The sequence below is a fragment of the Pseudophryne corroboree genome, chromosome 6, assembly GCF_028390025.1.
Source record: "Pseudophryne corroboree isolate aPseCor3 chromosome 6, aPseCor3.hap2, whole genome shotgun sequence".
NCBI lineage: Eukaryota > Metazoa > Chordata > Amphibia > Anura > Myobatrachidae > Pseudophryne > Pseudophryne corroboree.
The window spans coordinates 287,566,493-287,593,921 of record NC_086449.1 but is presented as its reverse complement, the minus strand read 5'-3'; the positions used below and the strand labels follow the sequence as shown (position 1 = coordinate 287,593,921).

The 27,429-nt window shown below is 41.8% G+C and overlaps 1 protein-coding gene across 3 annotated transcripts in view; it reads left to right on the top strand.

The window, feature by feature from the left end:
- The window catches only part of WDR72 (WD repeat domain 72), a 417,276-nt gene extending 391,447 nt beyond the window's left edge, over positions 1–25,829 (top strand). For all 3 annotated transcript variants that reach the window (XM_063926109.1, XM_063926110.1, XM_063926112.1), the window contains 2 exons: positions 17,156–17,251; positions 25,723–25,829. In XM_063926109.1, coding sequence (XP_063782179.1) covers positions 17,156–17,251; positions 25,723–25,778 — 152 coding nt within the window. In that variant the 3' untranslated portion in view covers positions 25,779–25,829. The remainder of the gene's footprint in view (positions 1–17,155; positions 17,252–25,722) is intronic.
- The last annotated feature ends 1,600 nt before the right edge of the window (positions 25,830–27,429 follow it).

The following is a 27,429-nucleotide window of genomic DNA, read 5'->3' as shown; positions in this document are numbered from 1 at the left end:
AACCCCATCCACGTATTAATGACCTTACATCAAGGAAAACTCAACATAGTGTCAAAATAAACAAGAAACATTATATTACATGATAAGAGATGCAGTTATTATTTTTATTATTTTATTTTATTATTACTTCATTATTATTTTGTCCAATTTAGGATTTATAACCCTACAAAGAAATATATTATTTATTTTAAATATCCCAAAAATAAATCCCTTTGCCCCCCCCCCCAAAAAAAAAAAAAAAAAACCCTCAATATAAATAAAATTCCAACACAGAAGAAATGTTAAATGTGACTGGTCATAGTCTGATGATTAGTCTATAAAATAACCTGATCATTAAGGTTAAAAAAGTGCTGGGGAGCAGAAATTATAATTTACCATTACAAAGATACAAACGTTTTATGTTTAAGATATACCATGAAAGTATGTATTTAAAAAAAAATACATATGAATATAAAAAAAAACAAGTAAGTAATAATGATTTAAATTCTAGAGAAACTGGATGCTTACACAGAGGCTGTGGACTGTTTTGAGTTTATAATTAAGAATGGCTTCCACATAGATTACTTTATATGACCTCCTGAATCTTTGAGTAAATACAATATATTTTCTTTGTAACTTTTTATTCTATATTTCTTAGAGGTGTGTTTTATTTTATCAGCTAGAGTTAATTTTAATTAACCTGGCAATGAAACAGACCACAAATCTGCTATCTGGCGAAAACTATTCAATACAGAGAGAACAGTAGATTTGGGTTGTATCCCAGCATAACAAAGATAAACATCTCCATCTGATGATATTACTGCTTTGCAGAAAATCAGATAAAAGATACACAGTAGAGCAAAAAAAAAAAAAAAAGGGACTAATTTCGAATTGTAACTAACAAAAAAATGACACCTTACCTTAGATGTATGCTTGGAGAGGTAAGCAGGCAAGTAGTAGGTTAGTACATACCTCCCAACGTTACCCTCTACAGGATTGACACAATGCTCTGCTTCTGGACTTCCTTCTTAATTTGTGATTGCCAGCACATGTTTTGAACAGGTTAATGGATATGAAAGGTGTTTTAGCACAGGTGAAGGCAATCAAAAATTAAGAGGGAAGTCCAGGAGCAGAGTATTCTGTTCCTCCTGGAGAGGGTCATGTTGGGAGGTATGGGTAAGTACAATATGTATATACTGTACATACAGTAAGTGTAGTACACCCCATGGTGATGACACTTAGTAAAACTTGGCCGCTATGTTTTCGATTTCATCAATTCTTAAGATACTTGAGAAAGAAAATGTATCCGGAAAAAATTGTTGCTGTCATTTTGCACAAATGCTTCCAACTCTGAATTATGCACACTATGTACAGTATTTTGTACATTTTATAATGGAGTAATAAAAATATTATTTGCTATAATGAAAATAATAAGCTGGACTTCATGGTTGGAGTAAAGGGTGAGATTCCTTGTAAGTTCTACTACTTATTTTTCAAGCCAGTGTTGCTGCAATGTTGCTTTTTTGGTGTGAATACATTAAATTGTTTACCAGTGTTCCTGTTCTCGATACCATTTGGTGTTGCACATTCCTAGGTAACTGTGGCACCAGGTTGTTTTTTTATGTGCTCTAGTGACACAAGGGTGCTAGCAGCAAATCAAGAGCACTTAATGCTCAGCTGCTCTATCGAGTCAGGCAAGATGCAAGTCCCAGCTGTTCTGCTTGATGCTTTTTGATTGCACCCAGTGCTCAATCTGTGAGCTCTTTTCTGGACAGTAGATTTCTCAAGCTCTAGGGCTTTAAAATCTCATGCAGGCAAGCATCTGCAGATATGCCATTATAAGCTGCTGCCAGGGGTTCCTCCAGGAGATAAATAGAATTTATGTGAAGTAAATTAGAGTGAACTAGTCAACCTGTCTGTCAGCCCTAAATGTTGGGTAACTAGCCTGTAGACACCAAATCCTTAACTTATGTGTAGGGGAGTTCCTTGCAAGTGACCCCTAAATTTCTGTCATTTTCATTTGCATCTACTTAATAAAATCACTACTAAACAAGCCCACTTACCAGGAAATCTTGCCCCTGGGGACCAGAAGAACATCCTTGGGGAAAAGAATTAATAAAAGGTTTGTGAAAATGTATGAATTATTTGAATTAATTTTCCAGAAATGCTACAGAAAACTAAATAAGTATTAGGAGTAGATTTACTAAAAAGGTCAAATTGAAGAGTTGCTTAATGTAACCAATCAGATTCAAGATATAATTTTCTTGATAGATAAATAAAACTTGAATCTGACTGGTTGCTATGGGCAACAACTCCACTTTTAGTTTTTAGCCATTTCAGAAAACTGAATAATAAGTGCATATTCTGCACCATGGAATCTCAATGTTTTCTAAAAATCTGTAGCACTGGATCACACAACAAAACATCTACTGAAACACCCCTCATAATCATAGGTGTTGGAATAGGGGGGCAAGGAGGCGGCTTGCCACCCCAAAAAGCATTTGAGATGAGCCAGTCAATGTACTGGGTCATGTGGTGCAGTGCAGCTGCCTTCTAGGGTTACCACAGGCAGTGTCAGGATAGAGACAATCCCCTTTTTGGCTGCTCCATCTCTTCCCTTCCCATAGCCCTTCTGTGCCCACCTCCATGGCCTTCCGCTCCCCTGCACCCAGCTCCAGACCCTACAGTGTATGGCTAGTTACCGTAGGCTGTCCCCTCCTCTTCCCTTCCCATAGCTCTTCTGTGCTATGATGTTCTTATTAGGAAATCTTCCTGAAACAAATAATTGTAATATTTATTTATTTAGCATAATAATGACAAGTTAATGAAGCTACTCATGAATGGAGTTAATTTGTTACTCAGTGACCAAATCAATGTATGTATTTTTGTGCTACCAGTAATAATTTTTTTATTTTTAAATCTGACTAAGCAGTGGTGTCCATTTGTAACCCGTGGCACCATCACATCTCCTTGGGATTGCTTGGCCAGAAACAGGCTATTTTGAATCCTAGTCCCAACTCTGGAAACCCAAAGCTGTCATTGGCAGGAGTGATCCATGCTTACAAACAGTACTAGGGTGTAATGTGCATGACTGCCACCTGGCTGACTACTGCATATATTCAGTGGATGGCATTAAGAGGTTTAAAACCTTTATTCGAGAAAGTCAATTGTACTTCTGGCACATTGAGAAAACAGTGGTATTATAACCAATGAGTACAAATAGCTCAAGATTTATTAATTTTGAACACTATACAGTATATCTTATATAACACAACTATTCAAGTGGATGGGTCTTTAGTTCAAGACTTTATCATATTGGAATGAGATCCCCTAAAAATCACTTTAGGAACATTTTTAAGAGTCCATGTTCTTTAATTCATCCAATCTCCATCATGCATTATTATCTTTGGCTGCCAACGGCTCCTCAAGCACAATGCTATTATCCACTGGTGTGAGGGTCAAATTACCTCCTGGAGCATGTACAAGTTGAGTATCCCTTATCCAAAATTCAAAATCCCACATTTTTGGGTCCCCTACTGAGATAATGACATATATATTATATATTATGTGTATATATAGATATATAATATAATATGTCTATATATGTGTCACTATCTCAGTAGGGGAACCAAAAATGTGTGATTTTGAATTTTGGATAAGGGATACTGAACCTGTATTGCAGATAATCCTGTTAGAGGATTCCCATCCCTGTTGTTTCCACGTCTGTCCCCTGTGTTTTATCTTTTTTCTTCCACTTCACCATTTAGGCTACTTCTAATAATTTGTCAGAAACAACCAGAAGCTCTGTCACCTTACCTGACATGTTGCTGTAATTTATTCCTTCACATGCTATATTCTACACACTCAGGGGCACCATAACATTTATAAATGATTGAATGTTGCCCACTCAGGGGTTGCTAGACTTACCAGCCACATCACCTACCTATACATCTTTGGGAGGGGGCGGAGGTGCTGTGAGGAAGGGGGGGTGAAGGGGAAGCTGAGGGGGAATAACTGAGGAACATATGAAGTGGGAGGTGAGAAGGGTACAGTGCTGGTCCCAGAGGAGGGACCAGCCACACACTGTAGGGGCTAAAGTTGGGTGCAAGGAAAGGAGGGCCCTGGAGGTGGGTGTATATGCACAAAAAAAACATTATTCAAATATGTAAAAACAATTATAAAAAAAAAAGATGAAAACTGGATTACAGGACATATGCGAGTGCATTGTGTAAATAAATAATAAATAAAAAAAACCTGTGTTATAACTAAATACATATACTATAGCACCAAAAACAATGTCATGTTATTCTGGTAGTTCAAGCTGTTCTTTGTATGATAAAGTCCTAGATTGAATAAAAATATGAATGACATCTAATTTTAACATACAGAGTACAGTATGGCTAGAATTAGCTATATACTTGTATAGGCAACTGGAGTCCAAATCCACATTTAATGTTTCCTCCATCTCAGACTTTTTGGGACAAATTATGTACCAAGTTATCCAATAAGGTAATTATTTTATGTGGTGAAACTGAATGCTTTACATTTTATACCAGCCATAACAGCGTCTCTGCTGTAGTGCATTTGTTACAGTGTCACTATAATGCAGACACTTAGATGCATAGTTTCGGGCAGAATACCGTTTTAAGGTTTCAAGTTTAAATGCAACTTCAACTTAATTATTCAACTATAAATTTAACTGTCAAATCAGGTTGGAAATTACATATATGTCTTGTCTCCTTTGGGCACTAAAGTTGAACTTGATGGAACCTGTAGAACAGAATGTTGTTGTCTGAGAGCAGGTCTACCTTCCTGTGTCATTTTGTTATGAGCATCTCAAAGGATTTTGCTGTTTTAAAATAAATATCCCTATATATTTCTACTCATTTCATACAATATGGCAATGTATGTCAAATATAAAGGAAACTATAAACAATTTTGTATTTAACTCTTTAGTTTGCTTATTTCATGTTACAGGGAGGTTTTTTTTATACTAGTTTGGCAATGCTTGTTTGAAATAGCTTTTATTTTATTAATGTCATGTGTTTTCATGTGCCATGTCCAAAGACGATTTTGGAGTATATAGACATGTTGACAGAAATTGTTGAAGTGTATAAAATCATTCATTGTTTTATCCAGTATAGGGGCACTGTCTTGTAAGGAGCACTAGAAGCTTGAAAGGGATCACAGTAATAAGTAGATGTAGTCAACACTCAATCTACAGGGCTTCCTACTAGAGATGAGCGGGTTCGGTTTCTCTGAATCCGAACCCGCACGAACTTCATGTTTTTTTTCACGGGTCCGAGCGACTCGGATCTTCCCGCCTTGCTCGGTTAACCCGAGCGCGCCCGAACGTCATCATGACGCTGTCGGATTCTCGCGAGACTCGGATTCTATATAAGGAGCCGCGCGTCGCCGCCATTTTCACACGTGCATTGAGATTGATAGGGAGAGGACGTGGCTGGCGTCCTCTCCATTTAGATTAGGGTTGAGAGAGAGAGAGAGAGATTGACCTGAGGCTGTGATACTGTAGAAGAGAGTGCAGAGTTTAGTGACTGACAACCACAGTGACCACCAGACAGTGCAGTTGTTTGTTTTATTTAATATATCCGTTCTCTGCCTGAAAAAAACGATACACACAGTGACTCAGTCACATACCATATCTGTGTGCACTGCTCAGCCCAGTGTGCTGCATCAATGTATATATATATCTGACTGTGCTCAGCTCACACAGCTTATAATTGTGGGGGAGACTGGGGAGCACTGCAGTGCCAGTTATAGGTTATAGCAGGAGCCAGGAGTACATAATATTATATTAAAATTAAACAGTGCACACTTTTGCTGCAGGAGTGCCACTGCCAGTGTGACTAGTGACCAGTGACCTGACCACCAGTATATATAATATTAGTAGTATACTATCTCTTTATCAACCAGTCTATATTAGCAGCAGACACAGTACAGTGCGGTAGTTCACGGCTGTGGCTACCTCTGTGTCGGCACTCGGCAGCCCGTCCATAATTGTATATACCACCTAACCGTGGTTTTTTTTTCTTTCTTTATAGTCATACTAGTTACGAGTATACTATCTCTTTATCAACCAGTCTATATTAGCAGCAGACACAGTACAGTGCGGTAGTTCACGGCTGTGGCTACCTCTGTGTCGGCACTCGGCAGCCCGTCCATAATTGTATATACCACCTAACCGTGGTTTTTTTTTCTTTCTTTATACATACATACTAGTTACGAGTATACTATCTCTTTATCAACCAGTCTATATTAGCAGCAGACACAGTACAGTGCGGTAGTTCACGGCTGTGGCTACCTCTGTGTCGGCACTCGGCAGCCCGTCCATAATTGTATATACCACCTAACCGTGGTTTTTTTTTCTTTCTTTATACATACATACTAGTTACGAGTATACTATCTCTTTATCAACCAGTCTATATTAGCAGCAGACACTGTACAGTGCGGTAGTTCACGGCTGTGGCTACCTCTGTGTCGGCACTCGGCAGCCCGTCCATAATTGTATATACCACCTAACCGTGGTTTTTCTTTCTTTCTTTATACATACATACTAGTTACGAGTATACTATCTCTTTATCAACCAGTCTATATATTAGCAGCAGACACAGTACAGTGCGGTAGTTCACGGCTGTGGCTACCTCTGTGTCGGCACTCGGCAGCCCGTCCATAATTGTATATACCACCTAACCGTGGTTTTTTTTTCTTTCTTTATACATACATACTAGTTACGAGTATACTATCTCTTTATCAACCAGTCTATATATTAGCAGCAGACACAGTACAGTGCGGTAGTTCACGGCTGTGGCTACCTCTGTGTCGGCACTCGGCAGCCCGTCCATAATTGTATATACCACCTAACCGTGGTTTTTTTTTCTTTCTTTATACATACATACTAGTTACGAGTATACTATCTCTTTATCAACCAGTCTATATTAGCAGCAGACACAGTACAGTGCGGTAGTTCACGGCTGTGGCTACCTCTGTGTCGGCACTCGGCAGCCCGTCCATAATTGTATATACCACCTAACCGTGGTTTTTTTTTCTTTCTTTATACATACATACTAGTTACGAGTATACTATCTCTTTATCAACCAGTCTATATATTAGCAGCAGACACAGTACAGTGCGGTAGTTCACGGCTGTGGCTACCTCTGTGTCGGCACTCGGCAGCCCGTCCATAATTGTATATACCACCTAACCGTGGTTTTTTTTTCTTTCTTTATAGTCATACTAGTTACGAGTATACTATCTCTTTATCAACCAGTCTATATTAGCAGCAGACACAGTACAGTGCGGTAGTTCACGGCTGTGGCTACCTCTGTGTCGGCACTCGGCAGCCCGTCCATAATTGTATATACCACCTAACCGTGGTTTTTTTTTCTTTCTTTATACATACATACTAGTTACGAGTATACTATCTCTTTATCAACCAGTCTATATTAGCAGCAGACACAGTACAGTGCGGTAGTTCACGGCTGTGGCTACCTCTGTGTCGGCACTCGGCAGCCCGTCCATAATTGTATATACCACCTAACCGTGGTTTTTCTTTCTTTCTTTATACATACATACTAGTTACGAGTATACTATCTCTTTATCAACCAGTCTATATATTAGCAGCAGACACAGTACAGTGCGGTAGTTCACGGCTGTGGCTACCTCTGTGTCGGCACTCGGCAGCCCGTCCATAATTGTATATACCACCTAACCGTGGTTTTTCTTTCTTTCTTTATACATACATACTAGTTACGAGTATACTATCTCTTTATCAACCAGTCTATATTAGCAGCAGACACAGTACAGTACGGTAGTTCACGGCTGTGGCTACCTCTGTGTCTGCACTCGGCAGGCAGTCCATAATTGTATACTAGTATCCATCTCCATTGTTTACCTGAGGTGCCTTTTAGTTGTGCCTATTAAAATATGGAGAACAAAAATGTTGAGGTTCCAAAATTAGGGAAAGATCAAGATCCACTTCCACCTCGTGCTGAAGCTGCTGCCACTAGTCATGGCCGAGACGATGAAATGCCAGCAACGTCGTCTGCCAAGGCCGATGCCCAATGTCATAGTACAGAGCATGTCAAATCCAAAACACCAAATATCAGAAAAAAAAGGACTCCAAAACCTAAAATAAAATTGTCGGAGGAGAAGCGTAAACTTGCCAATATGCCATTTACGACACGGAGTGGCAAGGAACGGCTGAGGCCCTGGCCTATGTTCATGGCTAGTGGTTCAGCTTCACATGAGGATGGAAGCACTCAGCCTCTCGCTAGAAAAATGAAAAGACTCAAGCTGGCAAAAGCAGCACAGCAAAGAACTGTGCATTCTTCGAAATCCCAAATCCACAAGGAGAGTCCAATTGTGTCGGTTGCGATGCCTGACCTTCCCAACACTGGACGTGAAGAGCATGCGCCTTCCACCATTTGCACGCCCCCTGCAAGTGCTGGAAGGAGCACCCGCAGTCCAGTTCCTGATAGTCAGATTGAAGATGTCAGTGTTGAAGTACACCAGGATGAGGAGGATATGGGTGTTGCTGGCGCTGGGGAGGAAATTGACCAGGAGGATTCTGATGGTGAGGTGGTTTGTTTAAGTCAGGCACCCGGGGAGACACCTGTTGTCCGTGGGAGGAATATGGCCGTTGACATGCCAGGTGAAAATACCAAAAAAATCAGCTCTTCGGTGTGGAGGTATTTCACCAGAAATGCGGACAACAGGTGTCAAGCCGTGTGTTCCCTTTGTCAAGCTGTAATAAGTAGGGGTAAGGACGTTAACCACCTCGGAACATCCTCCCTTATACGTCACCTGCAGCGCATTCATAATAAGTCAGTGACAAGTTCAAAAACTTTGGGTGACAGCGGAAGCAGTCCACTGACCAGTAAATCCCTTCCTCTTGTAACCAAGCTCATGCAAACCACCCCACCAACTCCCTCAGTGTCAATTTCCTCCTTCCCCAGGAATGCCAATAGTCCTGCAGGCCATGTCACTGGCAATTCTGACGAGTCCTCTCCTGCCTGGGATTCCTCCGATGCATCCTTGCGTGTAACGCCTACTGCTGCTGGCGCTGCTGTTGTTGCCGCTGGGAGTCGATGGTCATCCCAGAGGGGAAGTCGTAAGCCCACTTGTACTACTTCCAGTAAGCAATTGACTGTTCAACAGTCCTTTGCGAGGAAGATGAAATATCACAGCAGTCATCCTACTGCAAAGCGGATAACTGAGGCCTTGACAACTATGTTGGTGTTAGACGTGCGTCCGGTATCCGCCGTTAGTTCACAGGGAACTAGACAATTTATTGAGGCAGTGTGCCCCCGTTACCAAATACCATCTAGGTTCCACTTCTCTAGGCAGGCGATACCGAGAATGTACACGGACGTCAGAAAAAGACTCACCAGTGTCCTAAAAAATGCAGTTGTACCCAATGTCCACTTAACCACGGACATGTGGACAAGTGGAGCAGGGCAGGGTCAGGACTATATGACTGTGACAGCCCACTGGGTAGATGTATGGACTCCCGCCGCAAGAACAGCAGCGGCGGCACCAGTAGCAGCATCTCGCAAATGCCAACTCTTTCCTAGGCAGGCTACGCTTTGTATCACCGCTTTCCAGAATACGCACACAGCTGAAAACCTCTTACGGCAACTGAGGAAGATCATCGCGGAATGGCTTACCCCAATTGGACTCTCCTGTGGATTTGTGGCATCGGACAACGCCAGCAATATTGTGTGTGCATTAAATATGGGCAAATTCCAGCACGTCCCATGTTTTGCACATACCTTGAATTTGGTGGTGCAGAATTTTTTAAAAAACGACAGGGGCGTGCAAGAGATGCTGTCGGTGGCCAGAAGAATTGCGGGACACTTTCGGCATACAGGCACCACGTACAGAAGACTGGAGCACCACCAAAAACTACTGAACCTGCCCTGCCATCATCTGAAGCAAGAAGTGGTAACGAGGTGGAATTCAACCCTCTATATGCTTCAGAGGTTGGAGGAGCAGCAAAAGGCCATTCAAGCCTATACAATTGAGCACGATATAGTAGGTGGAATGCACCTGTCTCAAGCGCAGTGGAGAATGATTTCAACGTTGTGCAAGGTTCTGATGCCCTTTGAACTTGCCACACGTGAAGTCAGTTCAGACACTGCCAGCCTGAGTCAGGTCATTCCCCTCATCAGGCTTTTGCAGAAGAAGCTGGAGACATTGAAGGAGGAGCTAACACGGAGCGATTCCGCTAGGCATGTGGGACTTGTGGATGGAGCCCTTAATTCGCTTAACAAGGATTCACGGGTGGTCAATCTGTTGAAATCAGAGCACTACATTTTGGCCACCGTGCTCGATCCTAGATTTAAAGCCTACCTTGGATCTCTCTTTCCGGCAGACACAAGTCTGCTGGGGTTGAAAGACCTGCTGGTGACAAAATTGTCAAGTCAAGCGGAACGCGACCTGTCAACATCTCCTCCTTCACATTCTCCCGCAACTGGGGGTGCGAGGAAAAGTCTCAGAATTCCGAGCCCACCCGCTGGCGGTGATGCAGGGCAGTCTGGAGCGACTGCTGATGCTGACATCTGGTCCGGACTGAAGGACCTGACAACGATTACGGACATGTCGTCTACTGTCACTGCATATGATTCTCTCAACATTGATAGAATGGTGGAGGATTATATGAGTGACCGCATCCAAGTAGGCACGTCACACAGTCCGTACTTATACTGGCAGGCAAAAGAGGCAATTTGGAGGCCCTTGCACAAACTGGCTTTATTCTACCTAAGTTGCCCTCCCACAAGTGTGTACTCCGAAAGAGTGTTTAGTGCCGCCGCTCACCTTGTCAGCAATCGGCGTACGAGGTTACATCCAGAAAATGTGGAGAAGATGATGTTCATTAAAATGAATTATAATCAATTCCTCCGCGGAGACATTGACCAGCAGCAATTGCCTCCACAAAGTACACAGGGAGCTGAGATGGTGGATTCCAGTGGGGACGAATTGATAATCTGTGAGGAGGGGGATGTACACGGTGATATATCGGAGGGTGATGATGAGGTGGACATCTTGCCTCTGTAGAGCCAGTTTGTGCAAGGAGAGATTAATTGCTTCTTTTTTGGGGGGGTCCAAACCAACCCGTCATATCAGTCACAGTCGTGTGGCAGACCCTGTCACTGAAATGATGGGTTGGTTAAAGTGTGCATGTCCTGTTTTGTTTATACAACATAAGGGTGGGTGGGAGGGCCCAAGGACAATTCCATCTTGCACCTCTTTTTTCTTTTCTTTTTCTTTGCATCATGTGCTGATTGGGGAGGGTTTTTTGGAAGGGACATCCTGCGTGACACTGCAGTGCCACTCCTAAATGGGCCCGGTGTTTGTGTCGGCCACTAGGGTCGCTAATCTTACTCACACAGTCAGCTACCTCATTGCGCCTCTTTTTTTCTTTGCGTCATGTGCTGTTTGGGGAGGGTTTTTTGGAAGGGACATCCTGCGTGACACTGCAGTGCCACTCCTAGATGGGCCCGGTGTTTGTGTCGGCCACTAGGGTCGCTAATCTTACTCACACAGCTACCTCATTGCGCCTCTTTTTTTCTTTGCGTCATGTGCTGTTTGGGGAGGGTTTTTTGGAAGGGACATCCTGCGTGACACTGCAGTGCCACTCCTAGATGGGCCCGGTGTTTGTGTCGGCCACTAGGGTCGCTAATCTTACTCACACAGCTACCTCATTGCGCCTCTTTTTTTCTTTGCGTCATGTGCTGTTTGGGGAGGGTTTTTTGGAAGGGCCATCCTGCGTGACACTGCAGTGCCACTCCTAGATGGGCCCGGTGTTTGTGTCGGCCACTAGGGTCGCTAATTTTACTCACACAGCTACCTCATTGCGCCTCTTTTTTTCTTTGCGTCATGTGCTGTTTGGGGAGGGTTTTTTGGAAGGGACATCCTGCGTGACACTGCAGTGCCACTCCTAGATGGGCCCGGTGTTTGTGTCGGCCACTAGGGTCGCTTATCTTACTCACACAGCGACCTCGGTGCAAATTTTAGGACTAAAAATAATATTGTGAGGTGTGAAGTATTCAGAATAGACTGAAAATGAGTGTAAATTATGGTTTTTGAGGTTAATAATACTTTGGGATCAAAATGACCCCCAAATTCTATGATTTAAGCTGTTTTTTAGTGTTTTTTGAAAAAAACACCCGAATCCAAAACACACCCGAATCCGACAAAAAAAATTCGGTGAGGTTTTGCCAAAACGCGTTCGAACCCAAAACACGGCCGTGGAACCGAACCCAAAACCAAAACACAAAACCCGAAAAATTTCAGGCGCTCATCTCTACTTCCTACTAGATACATTTTACTAACCTTCTTACCATAGCCGGAGCCCCAGAGGTGTATGTGCAATTGTGCAGCCATTTTTTCCAGGAGGCAATGTGGTTAACAGGGGGACCAATCCCAAGCTACAGTCAGTAGACTGAGGCTTGTGATTGGTCCTCCCCCTCAAAACCCTCTGTGCCACTTTAAAGCAGGTATCAAAATTGATTCACCAGTGTGTTATTCTACAAATGTCTCCAATACTTTGGCTAGAGGAAAAGGCTTTATGAAAGGTTAGTAAAATGTATTGTCTAAGTAGTCATGTAGCTTTAAAATTCCACTTAAAGCTTAAAAGTAATGTTCTGATAATATAAAGAGTTCTTTTACCTTGGTTAGAGTAGTCCCTAATTCAGTGGGTCCCTTTAAGGCTCTGATGCTCACCGCTCTCTCTTAGGCCCTCATTCCGAGTTGTTCGCTCGCTAGCTGCTTTTAGCAGCATTGCACACGCTAGGCCGCCGCCCTCTGGGAGTGTATCTTAGCTTAGCAGAAGTGCGAACGAAAAAGTAGCAGAATTGCGAATAAATAATTCTTAGCAGTTTCTGAGTAGCTCGAGACTTACTCCTACACTGCGATCAGCTCAGCCCGTTTCATTCCTGGTTTGACGTCACAAACACGCCCTGCGTTTTGCCAGCCACTCCCCTGTTTCTCCAGACACTCCTGCATTTAATCCTGGCACGCCTGCGTTTTTCCGCACACTCCCAGAAAACGTTCAGTTTCCGCCCAGAAACACCCACTTCCTGTCAATCACACTCCGATCACTTCAACGATGAAAATTCTTCATTCGGACGTGAGTAAATCTACTAAGTTTTGTGCTGAATTACTTAGCGCATGCGCACTGCGTACCATGCTCATGCACATTTTTGCCTTAATCGCTCCGTTGCGAAAATCGGCAACGAGCGAACAACTTGGAATGACCCCCTTGGTAAGATGTTGATTCTCCCCCACCGTGAACTTTACTTGATTAAATTGGAAATTCCCAAAGGCAGGACATCAGTAACATTTTGGTACTGGTAAGCATCACGCTCTTATTCCTTTGTCACTCTGTCACTGTCAGGCAGTGAAGTGCTGTCAGGGTAGGCAGTGTAGGCAAAGCTCCAGAGTTTTGACTGTATGATTAGAGTAATAAAAAGAAGATATATATAACTTATAAATATAATCTTTTTTGGAATTATTTATATCATCCTTGTATTATTCTAATCATTTTATAGTCAAAACTCACCACCAAATCATATATGTGTGTCTCAATCTGGCTCTGATACTAGCCAGTGTCTACTAGCCAGTGCCTCCCCAACCATTGACCTCACCACACGTCAGGATAGCACTTGCCCCCTACTACCATGTAGGTTACTTGATATTATTAGCGTGATTGAATTTGGTATGATTAATAGCTATGATGAAAGTTAACAAATGTTTCACAAAATTATTGTAATTGAGTCACCTGGTATAAAGTATAGAACAGCATTACCTGTACAAATTGCACATTTGTAGCTTTTAACTAACAATGGGGGTAATTCCAAGTTGATCGCAGCAGGAATTTGGTTAGCAGTTGGTCAAAACCATGTGCACTGCAGGGGAGGCAGATATAACATGTGCAGAGAGAGTTAGATTTGGGTGGGTTATTTTGTTTCTGTGCAGGGTAAATTCTGGCTGCTTTATATTTACACTGCAATTTAGATTGCAGATTGAACACACCACACCCAAATCTAACTCTCTCTGCACATGTTATATCTGCCTCCCCTGCAGTGCACATGGTTTTGACCAACTGCTAACCAAATTCCTGCTGCGATCAACTTGGAATTACCCCCAATATACCTTTTTCACACTGCACTTGTGCACCAATAATGTGTATCCTTAAAGCCATGTATGATTTTTGTGTTAGCCTGACCTGGAAAGCCGAAATTTGGTCAGGGAATGGGTACTGTAAGAATAGAACAGTTGTAGTGTTTTCATGTAATTGCTGAATACAGTAGATACAGGTTTACATGTCGTGTCTGTCTCGGGTGCTCTAACCCTGTAGCAACAGTACATGCGCTCCTTAGTTTGGTCTGATTATGACAATTGTGTAGGGACAAATAGTGTGTGGTTCCTTCCCGCAAAGTTTCTGCTAGCACCAGGAAAAGGCAAGTTGGGCTTCTTATAGAGTGATCTGCTCACAGGACTCATATTACCTCACAGGTTCGGTTGGTATTTTAGTAATAAACAGTTACATTTAAGAAATTAGCATTTTTGTATGTGGCACTACTGGTACCAGCAATCCCTGGCTGCCATACACTGTTTCAGTAATATGGGGGTAATTCAGATCTGATCGCTGGGCTGCGTTTTTTTCTATGCTGCGTTCAGATAGTCGCTGTCTACAGTGGGAGTGTATTTTTGATGTGCAAGTGTGCAATGCTATGTGTACGCCGAGCTGCTAAAATTCTTTGTGTGCAGTCTCTGCGCAGCGCAGGACTTACTCTTCCAGTGTGATTGAATCAGGCTGACTGGAGCCGGAGCTGACGTCAGACATCCTCCCTGAATACGCTTGGGCACACCTGCATTTTTCCAGACACTTCCTGTAAACGGTCAGTTGCCACCCACAAATGACCTCTTCCTGTCAATCACATTGCAAACGCCCGTGCATTCGGATTTTTCGCACCATCCCTTCGCTGACCAGTGATGCCTGTTGTTGTCCGAAGCGTGCGCATTGTGGTGCATACGCATGCACTGTTATGACTTGATCGCCCACTGTGCAAAAACGCACAGCAGGGATCAGATCTGAATTACCTCCTATGTTGCTTGTAGAACTACAAGTGCCAACATACCATGGCATCTTGAGTACACTAAGACCTGTAGTGCCATACTCAAGTTGATGATAGTAGGTGTCTGAAGTATGCTGGAGAATTATGATGTGCATAAAGAGCGATTTGATGCACTTTAAATATCACTTCATGCAGATTAATTTGATGTTTTATTTAATATTATATATAGTAATATGTTCAACTACAAAAATTTCATATCTTTATTGTACTGTGCCTATGCAATGTAAGTATACAGTAATGTATATATTGAGTATATACAGACATATATACACTGCTCAAAAAAATAAAGGGAACACTAAAATAACACATCCTAGATCTGAATGAATGAAATATTTTTATTAAATACTTTGTTCTTTACATAGTTGAATGTGCTGACAACAAAATCACACAAAAATTATCAATGGAGATCAAATTTATTAAACCATGGAGGTCTGGATTTGGAGTCACCCTCAAAATTAAAGTGGAAAAACACACTACAGGCTGATCCAACTTTGATGTAATGTCCTTAAAACAAGTCAAAATGAGGCTCAGTAGTGTGTGTGGCCTCCACGTGCCTGTATGACCTCCCTACAACCCACACAAGTGGCTCAGGTAGTGCAGCTCATCCAGTATGGCACATCAATTCGAGCTGTGGCAAGAAGGTTTGCTGTGTCTATCAGCGTAGTGTCTAGAGTATGGAGGCGCTACCAGGAGACAGGCCAGTGCACCAGGAGACGTGGAGGAGGCCGTAGGAGGGCAACAACCCAGCAGCAGGACCGCTATCTCCGCCTTTGTGCAAGGAGGAACAGGAGGAGCACTGCCAGAGCCCTGAAAAATGACCTCCAGCAAGCCACAAATGTGCATGTGTCTACTCAAACGATCAGAAACAGACTCCATGAGGGTGGTATGAGGGCCCGACGTCCACAGGTGGGGGTTGTGCTTACAGCCCAACACCGTGCAGGACATTTGGCATTTGACAGAGAACACCAAGATTGGCAAATTCGCCACTGGCGCCCTGTGCTCTTCACAGATGAAAGCAGGTTCTCACTAAGCACGTGACAGACGTGACAGAGTCTGGAGACGCCAAGGAGAATGTTCTGCTGCCTGCAACATCCTCCAGCATGACCGGTTTGGCTGTGGGTCAGTAATGGTGTGGGGTGGCATTTCTTTGGGGGACCGCACAGCCCTCCATGTGCTCGCCAGAGGTAGCCTGGCTGCCATTAGGTACCGAGATGAGATCCTCAAACCCCTTGTGAGACCATATGCTGGTGCGGTTGGCCCTGGATTCCTCCTAATGCAAGACAATGCTAGACCTCATGTGGCTGGAGTGTGTCAGCAGTTCCTGCAAGACGAAGGCATTGATGCTATGGACTGGCCCGCCCGTTCCCCAGACCTGAATCCAATTGAGCACATCTGGGACATCATGTCTCGCTCAATCCATTGCACCACAGACTGTCCAGGAGTTGGCGGACGCTTTAGTCCAGGTCTGGGAAGAGATCCCTCAGGAGACCATCCGCCACCTCATCAGGAGCATGCCCAGGCGTTGTAGGGAGGTCATTCAGGCACGAGGAGGCCACAGACACTACTGAGCCTCATTTTAATTTTTTTAAGGACATTACATCAAAGTTGGATCAGCCTGTAGTGTGTTTTTCCACTTAAATTTTGAGGGTGACTCCAAATCCAGACCTCCATGGGTTAATAAATTTCATTTCCATTGATCATTTTTGTGTGATTTTTGTTGTCAGCACATTTAACTATGTAAAGAACAAAGTATTTAATAAGAATATTTTATTCATTCAGATCTAGGATGTGTTATTTTAGTGTTCCCTTTATTTTTTTGAGCAGTGTATATATATATATATATATATATATATATATATGTATGTACATTATATAGAAACATTCTTTCTTTCATACAAAGTATAATTGCTAACTGTAATTAACAAGTACGTGAGCATGAAGAAATTGAGTAATGTTTTTACTGTTTTTGGTTTTGCCGTCACGCATAACTTTTCCTGTAATTTATAAATTTATAGCACCTGAGAACTTGTCAAAAAGTGAGAAGACTGTAAACTTCAGTGAGCCTGAATCCATTCAAGAGAAGAGTGTGTTGGAGGACACAGATAGTCCAGGTAAGAAATACTCCAACAGTTATCACCGCTCATAAAATGCCACAGACTAATAACACCTTTTTAGCAGCTGCAGTAGCAAATTAATTATCACCTCTAGGGGTCAAGCAGTGCAGAGATGTTTCATTTTACTCTTTCATCAAGAATTCACGTCTCAGATTGGCCAAAGGCTTTATGACTACAGAGAGCTGACACTACCACTTCATTATAATTAGTTTTAGACTGAAGCACTTTTTAAATATATGTGCAAGATCCAACCTCTGTACAAAGACTTGGTATCAGTATTAGAACGGCTGAATTAGGAGCTGACTTTAGAGAGGCTGACACAGGAAAACTAGTTCTTGCACAACCTTAATTAATTTGAAGATTGAAGATTTGAAGATTGCTGTCATATCTGATTTTATAATTTTTATTTTAACGAGTTGGTAATTCATTTTTTTTAAATGATGATATTAAATATTGTACTTTGCCGATGACTGTCTGTGTATTTCTCCATTGTAGATATTAGCAAAATAATAATTTGCAGAATGATACTATGGGACAAGAATTTATTTTTAAATGTGTTGGTTGGTTTAATTTCACTTAAAATCTTGCATCTGGGTGATCCCAACCCCATAGTTCATATCTCCAATCCGTCAGCTTAATTAAGAAATGTCAAAGTGTTGTAGCTGTCTTGACGCAGCGTAGTTGTCAGTAGTCTGCTGATCTGCCCCAACACATGGCTTACATTTCATTTTCAGTTAAAGAGTGTGTGCACCATTTTGCTGAATTGTATCACTAACACGGGTAGAATCATGGTTTCAGATACAGTAAGACACTACAAGTCATACACAATTGTGTTCTACCAAGACAATCACTTCATACCTATTTAATATGAAGCACACCTTTTATCATCCATTACTATGGTGCATGCTTACAGTATGTGGTATGTGGACTACAGTTAGAAATGAAATCAGCTGTGTACTGTAACTTTCACATCCAGTAATCCGCTTTTCATAAGGAAGAAACAGTTAAATATTTGTGAAGGCAGTGAGAAGCTATAGAGTATTACCAAGGAGTGTAACCAAGGACAGGGTTGTTTTGGTTATCTGCTGAATATCTCTTCTCAGTGCAGCTGGTAAACCCATTGACTTCGACTATTATTGCTTTTGTCAGCTCCGCTCTTGCTTTGATGAATTTTTACTGTGTTCGTGGTGGCATCAGTTGTGGTCAGTAATTGGTTAGATAATAGGAAGCAGTGCGTTGTGGTCAATGGATCATTTTCAAATTGGACTAAAGTACTAAGCAGTGTGCCACAAGGGTCTGTACTTGGACCACTTTTGTTCAACATTTTCATCAACGACCTAACAGTAGGTCTAGAGAGCATGGTGTCAATTTTCGCAGATGATACCAAATTGTGTAAGGTTATAAATATGGAGGGGGATGCTGAGTCTCTTCAGAACGACTTAACTAAACTGGAAGCATGGGCAGCAAAATGGAGAATGCACTTTAATACAGACAAGTGTAAGGTAATGCACTGTGGGGGCAAGACCCAAAATAACACCTACATACTAAATGGGGTAATATTAGGGGATTCTGTACTGGAAAAAGACTTAGGGGTTCACATAGATAACAAATTAAGCAGCAGTACCCAAAGTAGGAGTGCAGCAAAGAAGGCTAATAAGATATTAGCATGCATAAAATGGGGAATTGATGCAAGGGACGAGAGTATTATACTCCCATTATATAAATCACAAGTGAGGCCACATCTTGAATAATGTGTGCAATTTTGGGCACCATATTACAAAAAGGATATCCTGGAGCTAGAAAAGGTTCAGAGGCAGGCCAAACTAATCAAGGGCATGGAGACGCTGGAATACGAGGAAAGGCTTGCAAGGCTAGGCATGTTTACATTGGAAAAGAGGAGACTAAGAGGGGACATGAGCAACATCTACAAATATATAAGGGGTCAATACACAGAGCTTGGGAGGGACCTGTTTTCTATAAGATCAGCACAAAGGACACGTGGTCACTCGCTTAGGTTAGAGGAGAGAAGTTTCCGCACATTGAGGTGAAGAGGTTTTTTCACAGTAAGGACAATACGTGTTTGGAATTCCCTGCCTGAGAGAGTAGTAATGGCAGACTCGGTCAACACCTTTAAGAATGGGTTAGATAAATTCTTATTGGATAAAGATATTCAGGGTTATGGTGCGTAGGCACGCATTATAGTTGATATAACTAGTCCTAACATAAAAATAACTAGTCCTATAATAAGACTGCATAGGAGACCACAAATATGTTGAACTTGATGGACAATTGTCTTTTTTCAACCTTAGTTACTCTGTAACTATATTTATGGGGTACAAGTATCCTTGTTCTCTTTCTAGCGCCTGAGTATGACGTCACACAAGTATACCAGGCACCCAATGACTCTGAGTTGGTGAATAACCAAAGATTGCCTATGCAGTACAAGAGCTTTCTCAGGAGTTAGAACATGAAGGAGGTTCAGTTAATGTAATGTGTTAAGATTTCACCTTCTACTATCTCCCCTCATTCCGACTGTGCCACCCCAGCAGCTAGATTCCACAGGCAGCTTTAGTTTGATAATGCTGTGTCCTCCATACAACAACTTTTCTCCACCACCATCTTCAATTGTTATTCAGCTACCTTATGTATCAGTTGTACCCCACACCTCCGATATTTGCGGTCATTCCGAGTTGATCGCACGCTGCCGATTTTTAGGTAAAAAAATGGCAAAACTGCGCATGCGTATGCACCGCAATGTGCACGTGCATCGTATGGGTACAAACAGCATCATTACTGTGCAATGCTTCTAGTGACAATTCATTCGCACAGCCGTTTGCAAGGAGATTGACAGGAAGAGGGCGTTCATGGGTGTCAACTGGCCGTTTTCTGGGAGTGTTGGGAAAAACACAGGCGTGACCAGGCGTTTGCAGGGCGGGTATCTGACATCAATTCCGGGACCTCCTTCGCTCGGATCATCGCACAGGATAAGTAACTTCAGGGCTGGTCTTGTTTTGCACAAAATGTTTTTGTACCGCTCGGCTGCACATGCAATCGCACACATGCAAAGTGAAAATACACTCCCCCGTGGGCGGCGACTATGCGTTTGCACAGCTGCAAAAAGTAGCTAGTGAGCGATCAACTCGGAATAAGGGCCCTTGTACATTTATTTGGGCTGGGACAACTTTATTTTCTGTTTCATATCACTGCATGTGGTAAATTTACTAAACTGTGGTGAAGTTGACCATAGCAACTAGTCAAATTCTGTCTATCATTTCTCTATTGCATCCTAAAATATGACAGACAGAAACTGATTGGTTGCTAGGGGCAACATCACCACTTTTAATTTTTTGAAGCTTTAGTAAATTTACCACTATCGGCAGGATGTAATGCAGTGCGAGATCGCCGGCGGTGCGGGTTTCCAGCCAACCTCAGACTTTTTTTTTAAAGGAACAATCACTTACAAGGCAAAACCATGCCTTGTTAGTGATTGCCCCTTTAAAAAAAAGTCAGAGATAGGCCAGCAACCCGCACCTCCAGTGATCTCGCACTGCATTACATCACGCCGTATGTCTTTGTTCTTGCTGTGATATGTTGTTGCTTTATATCATAAGGATAAAAATAAAATGAATAACAATAATATTAATAGGCAGTTCTACATATTGTTATGCGTTGCTCTCGCCTGTATACACCATGAGATGAACATTGCATGTACCACGGTCTAAAATTTTAATCAGCCTTTTCATTTAATTTCAAGTCCTGTATGTGTTGACGATTTGTTTAGTAAAAGGATCAATGATCCTAGATCCGGAAAACAAGAACGCCACAATCAGCAGTGTGAACCAAGCGCCTTACTTAGTTTATAAATGTCATAAACTGAAAGGGGAGGAGGTGTCGTCTGTATGGGCAGTAATCACCTTTAACTAGCATATATACGTACATCAAAATCATCAATATTATAATAAATTATGTAACAGATTTTAAAATTGATCCCAAAGGTGTTTTGTATATACTAAATTTTATGAATGCGTAGGTTTAAAGAGAAATAGAACGTACATCCCGATCTCACTACAGAAGATATTGGTCTTTCAATAGAATTGATGACATAGTTCCAGGTTGAGAATAGGATTCTTCATATATGGTATCATTATATTGGCAGTAAACAATGAATTGCTCATTCTTTCCTGTGTGTCCATCCCTGAATTTTAAAACACTGTTCCTTATAAGTCGAAAAACCTCTGGAGAATTGAAAACTGGTCTCAGTGCCTTCCACTAAGAATTTGTGGCTTGGTTGCCATGGAGACATCGTATTTCTCCAAGAATTGTTCATATTGATCCGTGGACAGGCGTAAATGGCCAGGCTAGTGAGGAGAATAAAGGAGGTGGGCAGCACAGAAAATGACCAGAGGTTACGGGTTGGAAATAAGCTCATAGCAGACACAAACACTTTTAGGTGATGACAAAGAAACTGTATCATTTTTTGGGGCGGAATTTGGATTTCGTATGTTATGTCATTGTCTTCATTCGCTACAGAGTGAAAGAAACTTGTTAGTCACTTGTCATGTCAGATCTTTGGTGCTTGTCCTGACACAGCTGTCAGCCTCTGAGCTCTGTGTGCAGTTCAGGGACACACAACAAAGAGCCAGTAATATGAATTATTTATTGACTCCTGTGTGGATGCAATTCTGTGATAAGAAATTAAGACACTTCCAATAGGAGGGTGGGCAAAACAGGTTTGATCATGTAATTGTGTGCTTACATTTGTAATTTAAGAGTCTAAAGAAAAAGTAAAGGTCTATGCACCAGACACAATGTATATTTTCAGTCTGTACTTACATTGTGTTGTGTTTGACCAGAGTTGACCCTCATAAATAAATGACTAAAGAATTTCACACAAAGCCTGAGGGTCAAATAGGAATAGGGACAGAACTAAAATAAACAGTAAATACTACAAGGAAAACACACACAAGTTAAGAGAAATACAGTATATCAAAGTATAGATGTAATGTTGCCGATTTAGTTTTTTATCTTTTCAGTAAATGTAGTGAATGTAATTTGCATGTGATATACAGGAGATGACTGCACACAGTGGCATACAGTATATTTACAAATAATGTAAATATTGGCACTCTCCTTAAACTATTGGATAGACTTTAGTCCCTGCAGTTTTCTTTCTGCATTGTACCAATTGTCCATTCATCAATGTAAGTTCCGAAATGCAGTGATTTTAGTGATACATACAGACTTTGTAACTGCCCCCTCCAGGATGGGGCAACCATTTTGACACAATAGGGGGGCGTGACTTCATCATAGGCGGACATTATGGGGATGTGGATGCGCGATCGCATCACTGCAGCCTGCCCCTGCAATACAATGCCCAGATTATCGGCATTGTAAAGCAGAAACAGGGTTACAATGACATGATTCAGCACGAATTGTGTCATCGCCTACCCGGGCTGCCCACTTCAGGGAGTCCCGGTGGCTGTTGGTGTGTGTGCGTGCGGTAGAGGTCAGCTGCAGGAGACTTGCGCACTTTTCTGGGAGAATAGGCAATAGAGAATTAGAGAATAGAGAATAGGTGTTTGGAACAACTTCCCTGCTGAGTGCCTACAAAAACTGTGTGCAAGTGTACCTAGAAGAATTGATGAGGCTTTGAAGGCAAAGGGTGGACATAGATTTGATTTAGATTTCTCTTCTGTTCATTCACTTTGCATTTTGTTAATTGAGAAAAATAAACTATTAACAATTGTATTTTTTAAAGCATTCTTACTTTGCAGCATTTTTTCCGCACCTGCCTAAAACTTTTGCACAGTACTGTATATATGCATATATACTCTGTATACATATATAGTATACAGTATTTTGCTAAAAGTATAAAAACAGCATATTTATTTGTTGGCACTAGAAGCATATGCATCCGGTTTTGTGCCAGGCATATGTCATGTATGTCTACAGCCATAAACATTTGTTTCCTTTGCAAAATACTCATTCACTATTAGGCATCAATTATACATTGGATACATTGCTAATACAGCAGCAACAGTTCCCCCTTATTATATATATATGAAGATTTATTAAATAATTAAAGAAAAAACTACATTTTAAATAATGGAAGAAATTCCCTAGCAGTGCATTTTCACTGGTCAAATACAAGTGGTTATTAAATGGTTTGCGTGGCTGCTGCTTACCATTCAGAAAAAAATACGACTTCCTTAGGTATAACTGTGTGGAGTTTGTATATTCTCCCCGTACTTGCGTGGGTTTCCTCCGGGTACTCCGGTTTCCTCCCACAATCCAAAAATATACTGGTAGGTTAATTGTCTCCCAAGAAAATTAACCCTAGCGTGAATGTGACTGCGTGTATATGAGATGGGGAATATAGATTGTAAGCTCCACTGGGGCAGGGACTGATATAAATGGGGTACAGCGCTGCAGAATATGTGTGCGCTATATAAATAACTGGTAATAATAATAATAGTTTGCCTCTGGGTCCCAGTCTTCATGTGTTTGCACCTTAGGTACAGAATCATCCAAATCTGTATAGAGACATACTGTATGCATGTATCCACGTGCACTGAGCGATCGGATTACATACTCATACCCTCCAACATGACCCGCCCCACTAGGTACAAAATGCTCTGTTTCTGGACTTCCCTCTTAATTTATGATTCCCATCACCTGTCTTGAGCTAGTTAAATGATAAGAAAGCTGTTTCCTCACAGGTGATGGCAATAATAAATTAAGAGGGAAGCCCAGAAACAGAGCATTTTGTACCTAGTGGGGCGGGTCATGTTGGAGGGTATGCATACTTAATCTCACCAGGCAGGATGCCGACTTTCAGTATCCTGACAGCGGCATCCCGCCCGACAGAATGCCGGCAGCGGGGCAAGTCCCCTTGCGGGCTCGGTGTCGAGCTGCGCTTGCCACAGGTTCTATTCCCGCTCTATGGGTGTCATGGACACCCACGAGTGGAAATAACCCCCGTGCACCGGTATTCCGGCTGTCGGTATTGCCAGCTGGCGGCATTGCCGGTGTCTGTATCCTAACTGCTGGGATCCCGACAGCCGGCAAATTGAACGGATCCCGAGCTATCTTATGCTAGTTATGCCCTACAGGCTGACATAGAGCTCACTCTGCATCAGCCTCATAGTGTATGCAGTTACTCTACAGCAATATATTACTCTTATTACTGTCATTGATTTGTAAGGCACCAAAGCGCTCTGCAGCACCAGACAGAGGAGAAAACACATATAGAAAAGGGACATACACGGTAGACAAAATAAATGAAGACAGGAAAACATTAGTTGTGCAGGGATAATGAAGCCGGCTGCAGCTGCACTTATTCATGCCTTAATTCATATAAGTAAGGGGACATCAGTAACATGTCTACCCTTACAATGTCAGGTTTATTTCCTAATGTTTTCAATCCATTTGTAGAATTCTGGCTTTAAATGTGCTCTCCTCTCCCAGATAACATCCACGGGTTGGTGTAAAAACTGTCCCTTGGAAAGTATAAACTGATGTCCAATTACTGGCACCTGAGAGAATGCACATAAAGCAAATTGGTTTCCAAGTTGATGCATTTTCCTATGTACAGGTGCAATCACACAGTAAGAGGCACGTGACGTATCACAGCATCATTTTGTACTGGGAAAACACTGATTTGCAGCTTAATCCTGTAACTTATTCCAACTACATAATGGGGTAAATTTACTAAAACCAATCAGATTCTATCATTTCTCTATTGCAGCCTAGAAAATGATAGACTCTGATTGGTTGCTATGGGCAACATCACCACCTTTCATTTTTAGAAGCTTTAAAAATCTACCCCAATGTATTAAATAGTTTGGTGTAATGATACTGACCAGATATTTCAGGCATACTCTATAGCTACTTTTACAGACTTTGGGGGGTCATTCGGAGTTGATCTACTTTTTGCAGCGCTGCAATCAGATAGTCGCTGCCTATGGGGGAGTGTATTTTCGCTTTGCAAGTGTGCGAACGCCTGTGCAGCCGAGCGGTACAAAAAGTTTTGTGCAGTTTCTAAGTAGCGCAGAACTAACTCAGCCACTGCGATCACTTCAGCCTGTTCTTGCCCGGAATTGACGTCAAACACCCACCCTGCAAACGATTGGACATGCCTGCGTTTTTCCAACCACTCCCAGAAAACGGTCAGTTGACACCCATAAACGCCCTCTTCCTGTCAATCTCCTTGCGATCGGCTGTGCGAATGGATTCTTCATAAAATCCATCGCTCAGCAATGATCCGCTTTGCACCCGTACGACGCGCCTGTGTATTGCCGTGCGCAGTTCGGACTTGATCGCTGCACAGTGATAAAAACCTAGTGTGCGATCAGGTTGGAATGACCCCCTTTGAGTTTGTAGGATTACGTTTCTTTAAAAAAAAAACATATTAATGTTTTCTGGTTTTATTTTGTATTATATATTCATTTTCTGCTTATCTTTTTCAGATGAAATGAAGCAAAATCCTTGGATGTCCAAAGTGTGTTACTGCAAAGTCTGTTAAAAGCATACAAATATGTCGTGTAATAGGAATATTAAATATAGAAAACATCAAGTTAACACTACGTAAGATAATTTGAAGAAACTGCAAAAATCTGTTTCTGTTGAAAAAAAAGTTTAAAAACAAGACAAATAAAAATGAAGTTATAGTAAGTGATGAGTTCTAAAATAAATATAAAAACTGCATTATCATTTGTGTGTTGATGAGAATTTGCAAACATTTACAATATATGCTAATTTAAAAAGTGCCTGATAGAAATGGCTGTATATGTGCACACGTATCATTACTTATAGATACTGACACGCTACCTACATAATCTTATACAGAGGAAACCTTTAGGCACGTAGGACCTCATTCAGAAGGATTTAATTTTATTGCGCAAGAGCATTTTTTTGTGGTACACATTAATAGCACTGACTACTTGGCCTGGGTTATTTTAACGTATAGGCATACTGGCTAATTACCCATGGCCCCACAATTCTAGGGACCTTCAAGCAGGGGTGGGTGGTGTTTACACAATCAAAGCAGCAAGGCAGCATTCTCTACCTGCTTCCGAACCTACAGTCAGACATTGAATGGCTGTCAGCATGCTGATTGGTAGATGCTTGGAGCTATCCACCAATCAGAGTGCAGACAGCCATTCACTGTATGGAAGCATGTGGAGAGACAGTGCAGGACTGCAGGAGGGGCAATATAAAAGGTGTAATGGTTACCATTACAGGATCACAGGGTTCAATTCCAACCATGGCCCTAACTATATGGAACGTTTACTGTATATTCTCCCCGTACTTGCGTGGGTTTTCCCCGGGTACTCCAGATTTCACCCACAATTCAAAAATATACTGGTAGTTTAATTGTCTCCTGACAAAAATGAACCCTAGTGTGTAAGTGTAAATGGGCAGACTAGATGGGCCAAGCGGTTCTCATCTGCCGTCAAATTCTATGATTCTGTGTTGTGATTTTTTTTTAATTGAGTCCCATGAATTGGTGGTTAGGGGCCCCTGTTATTTGCTTTGCCCAGTGCCTACAATGCTGTTAAGATGTCCCTGTACCTGTCCACATTTTTTACAACATTTTGCTCTTTGCACCATCGGGGCTGAGATGGGTGTTGGAAAGGGGTGTGTAGATACAGCCAAAGTACTATACATTAAGGGCATGTCAACATGAAATAGGTCCCAAGGTAGCAACCAAACAGGTGTAAATACACCAATCAAGCAAAAATGATAAAATTGCTACAGCTACAGTATATGGATTCAATACTGTATTTTGCACATATTCTGTACTCACACTGAAGCCAAACTGCCTGTCGTATTCCTGGTGTGTCTGCAAATGGGAGGCAGGAGGTGCATGTTCTACCAATGCAGAGTTGGTTGCACGTTATGTTTGCGGGCAACTCTTCATACAGCAAAATGGCAATTTTCTGTGTACTCACAAATTGCTTCCAATTTTCTGCTAAGGTCCTAAAGTGGAAAGTGCAAAACATCAAAAACTTGACAGTTCCAACAGACTGCAGGTGTGAAATAATACTAGAAAATTATTTTTGACACTATGCTGTGTGCAAGTCTATTAAATAAACAGTGTCTAGCCCAATGTGGTACAGAACCTAAACTGAAGTCTAGCTCTTATTTATTTGAATGTTGCAAAGTACTTATTT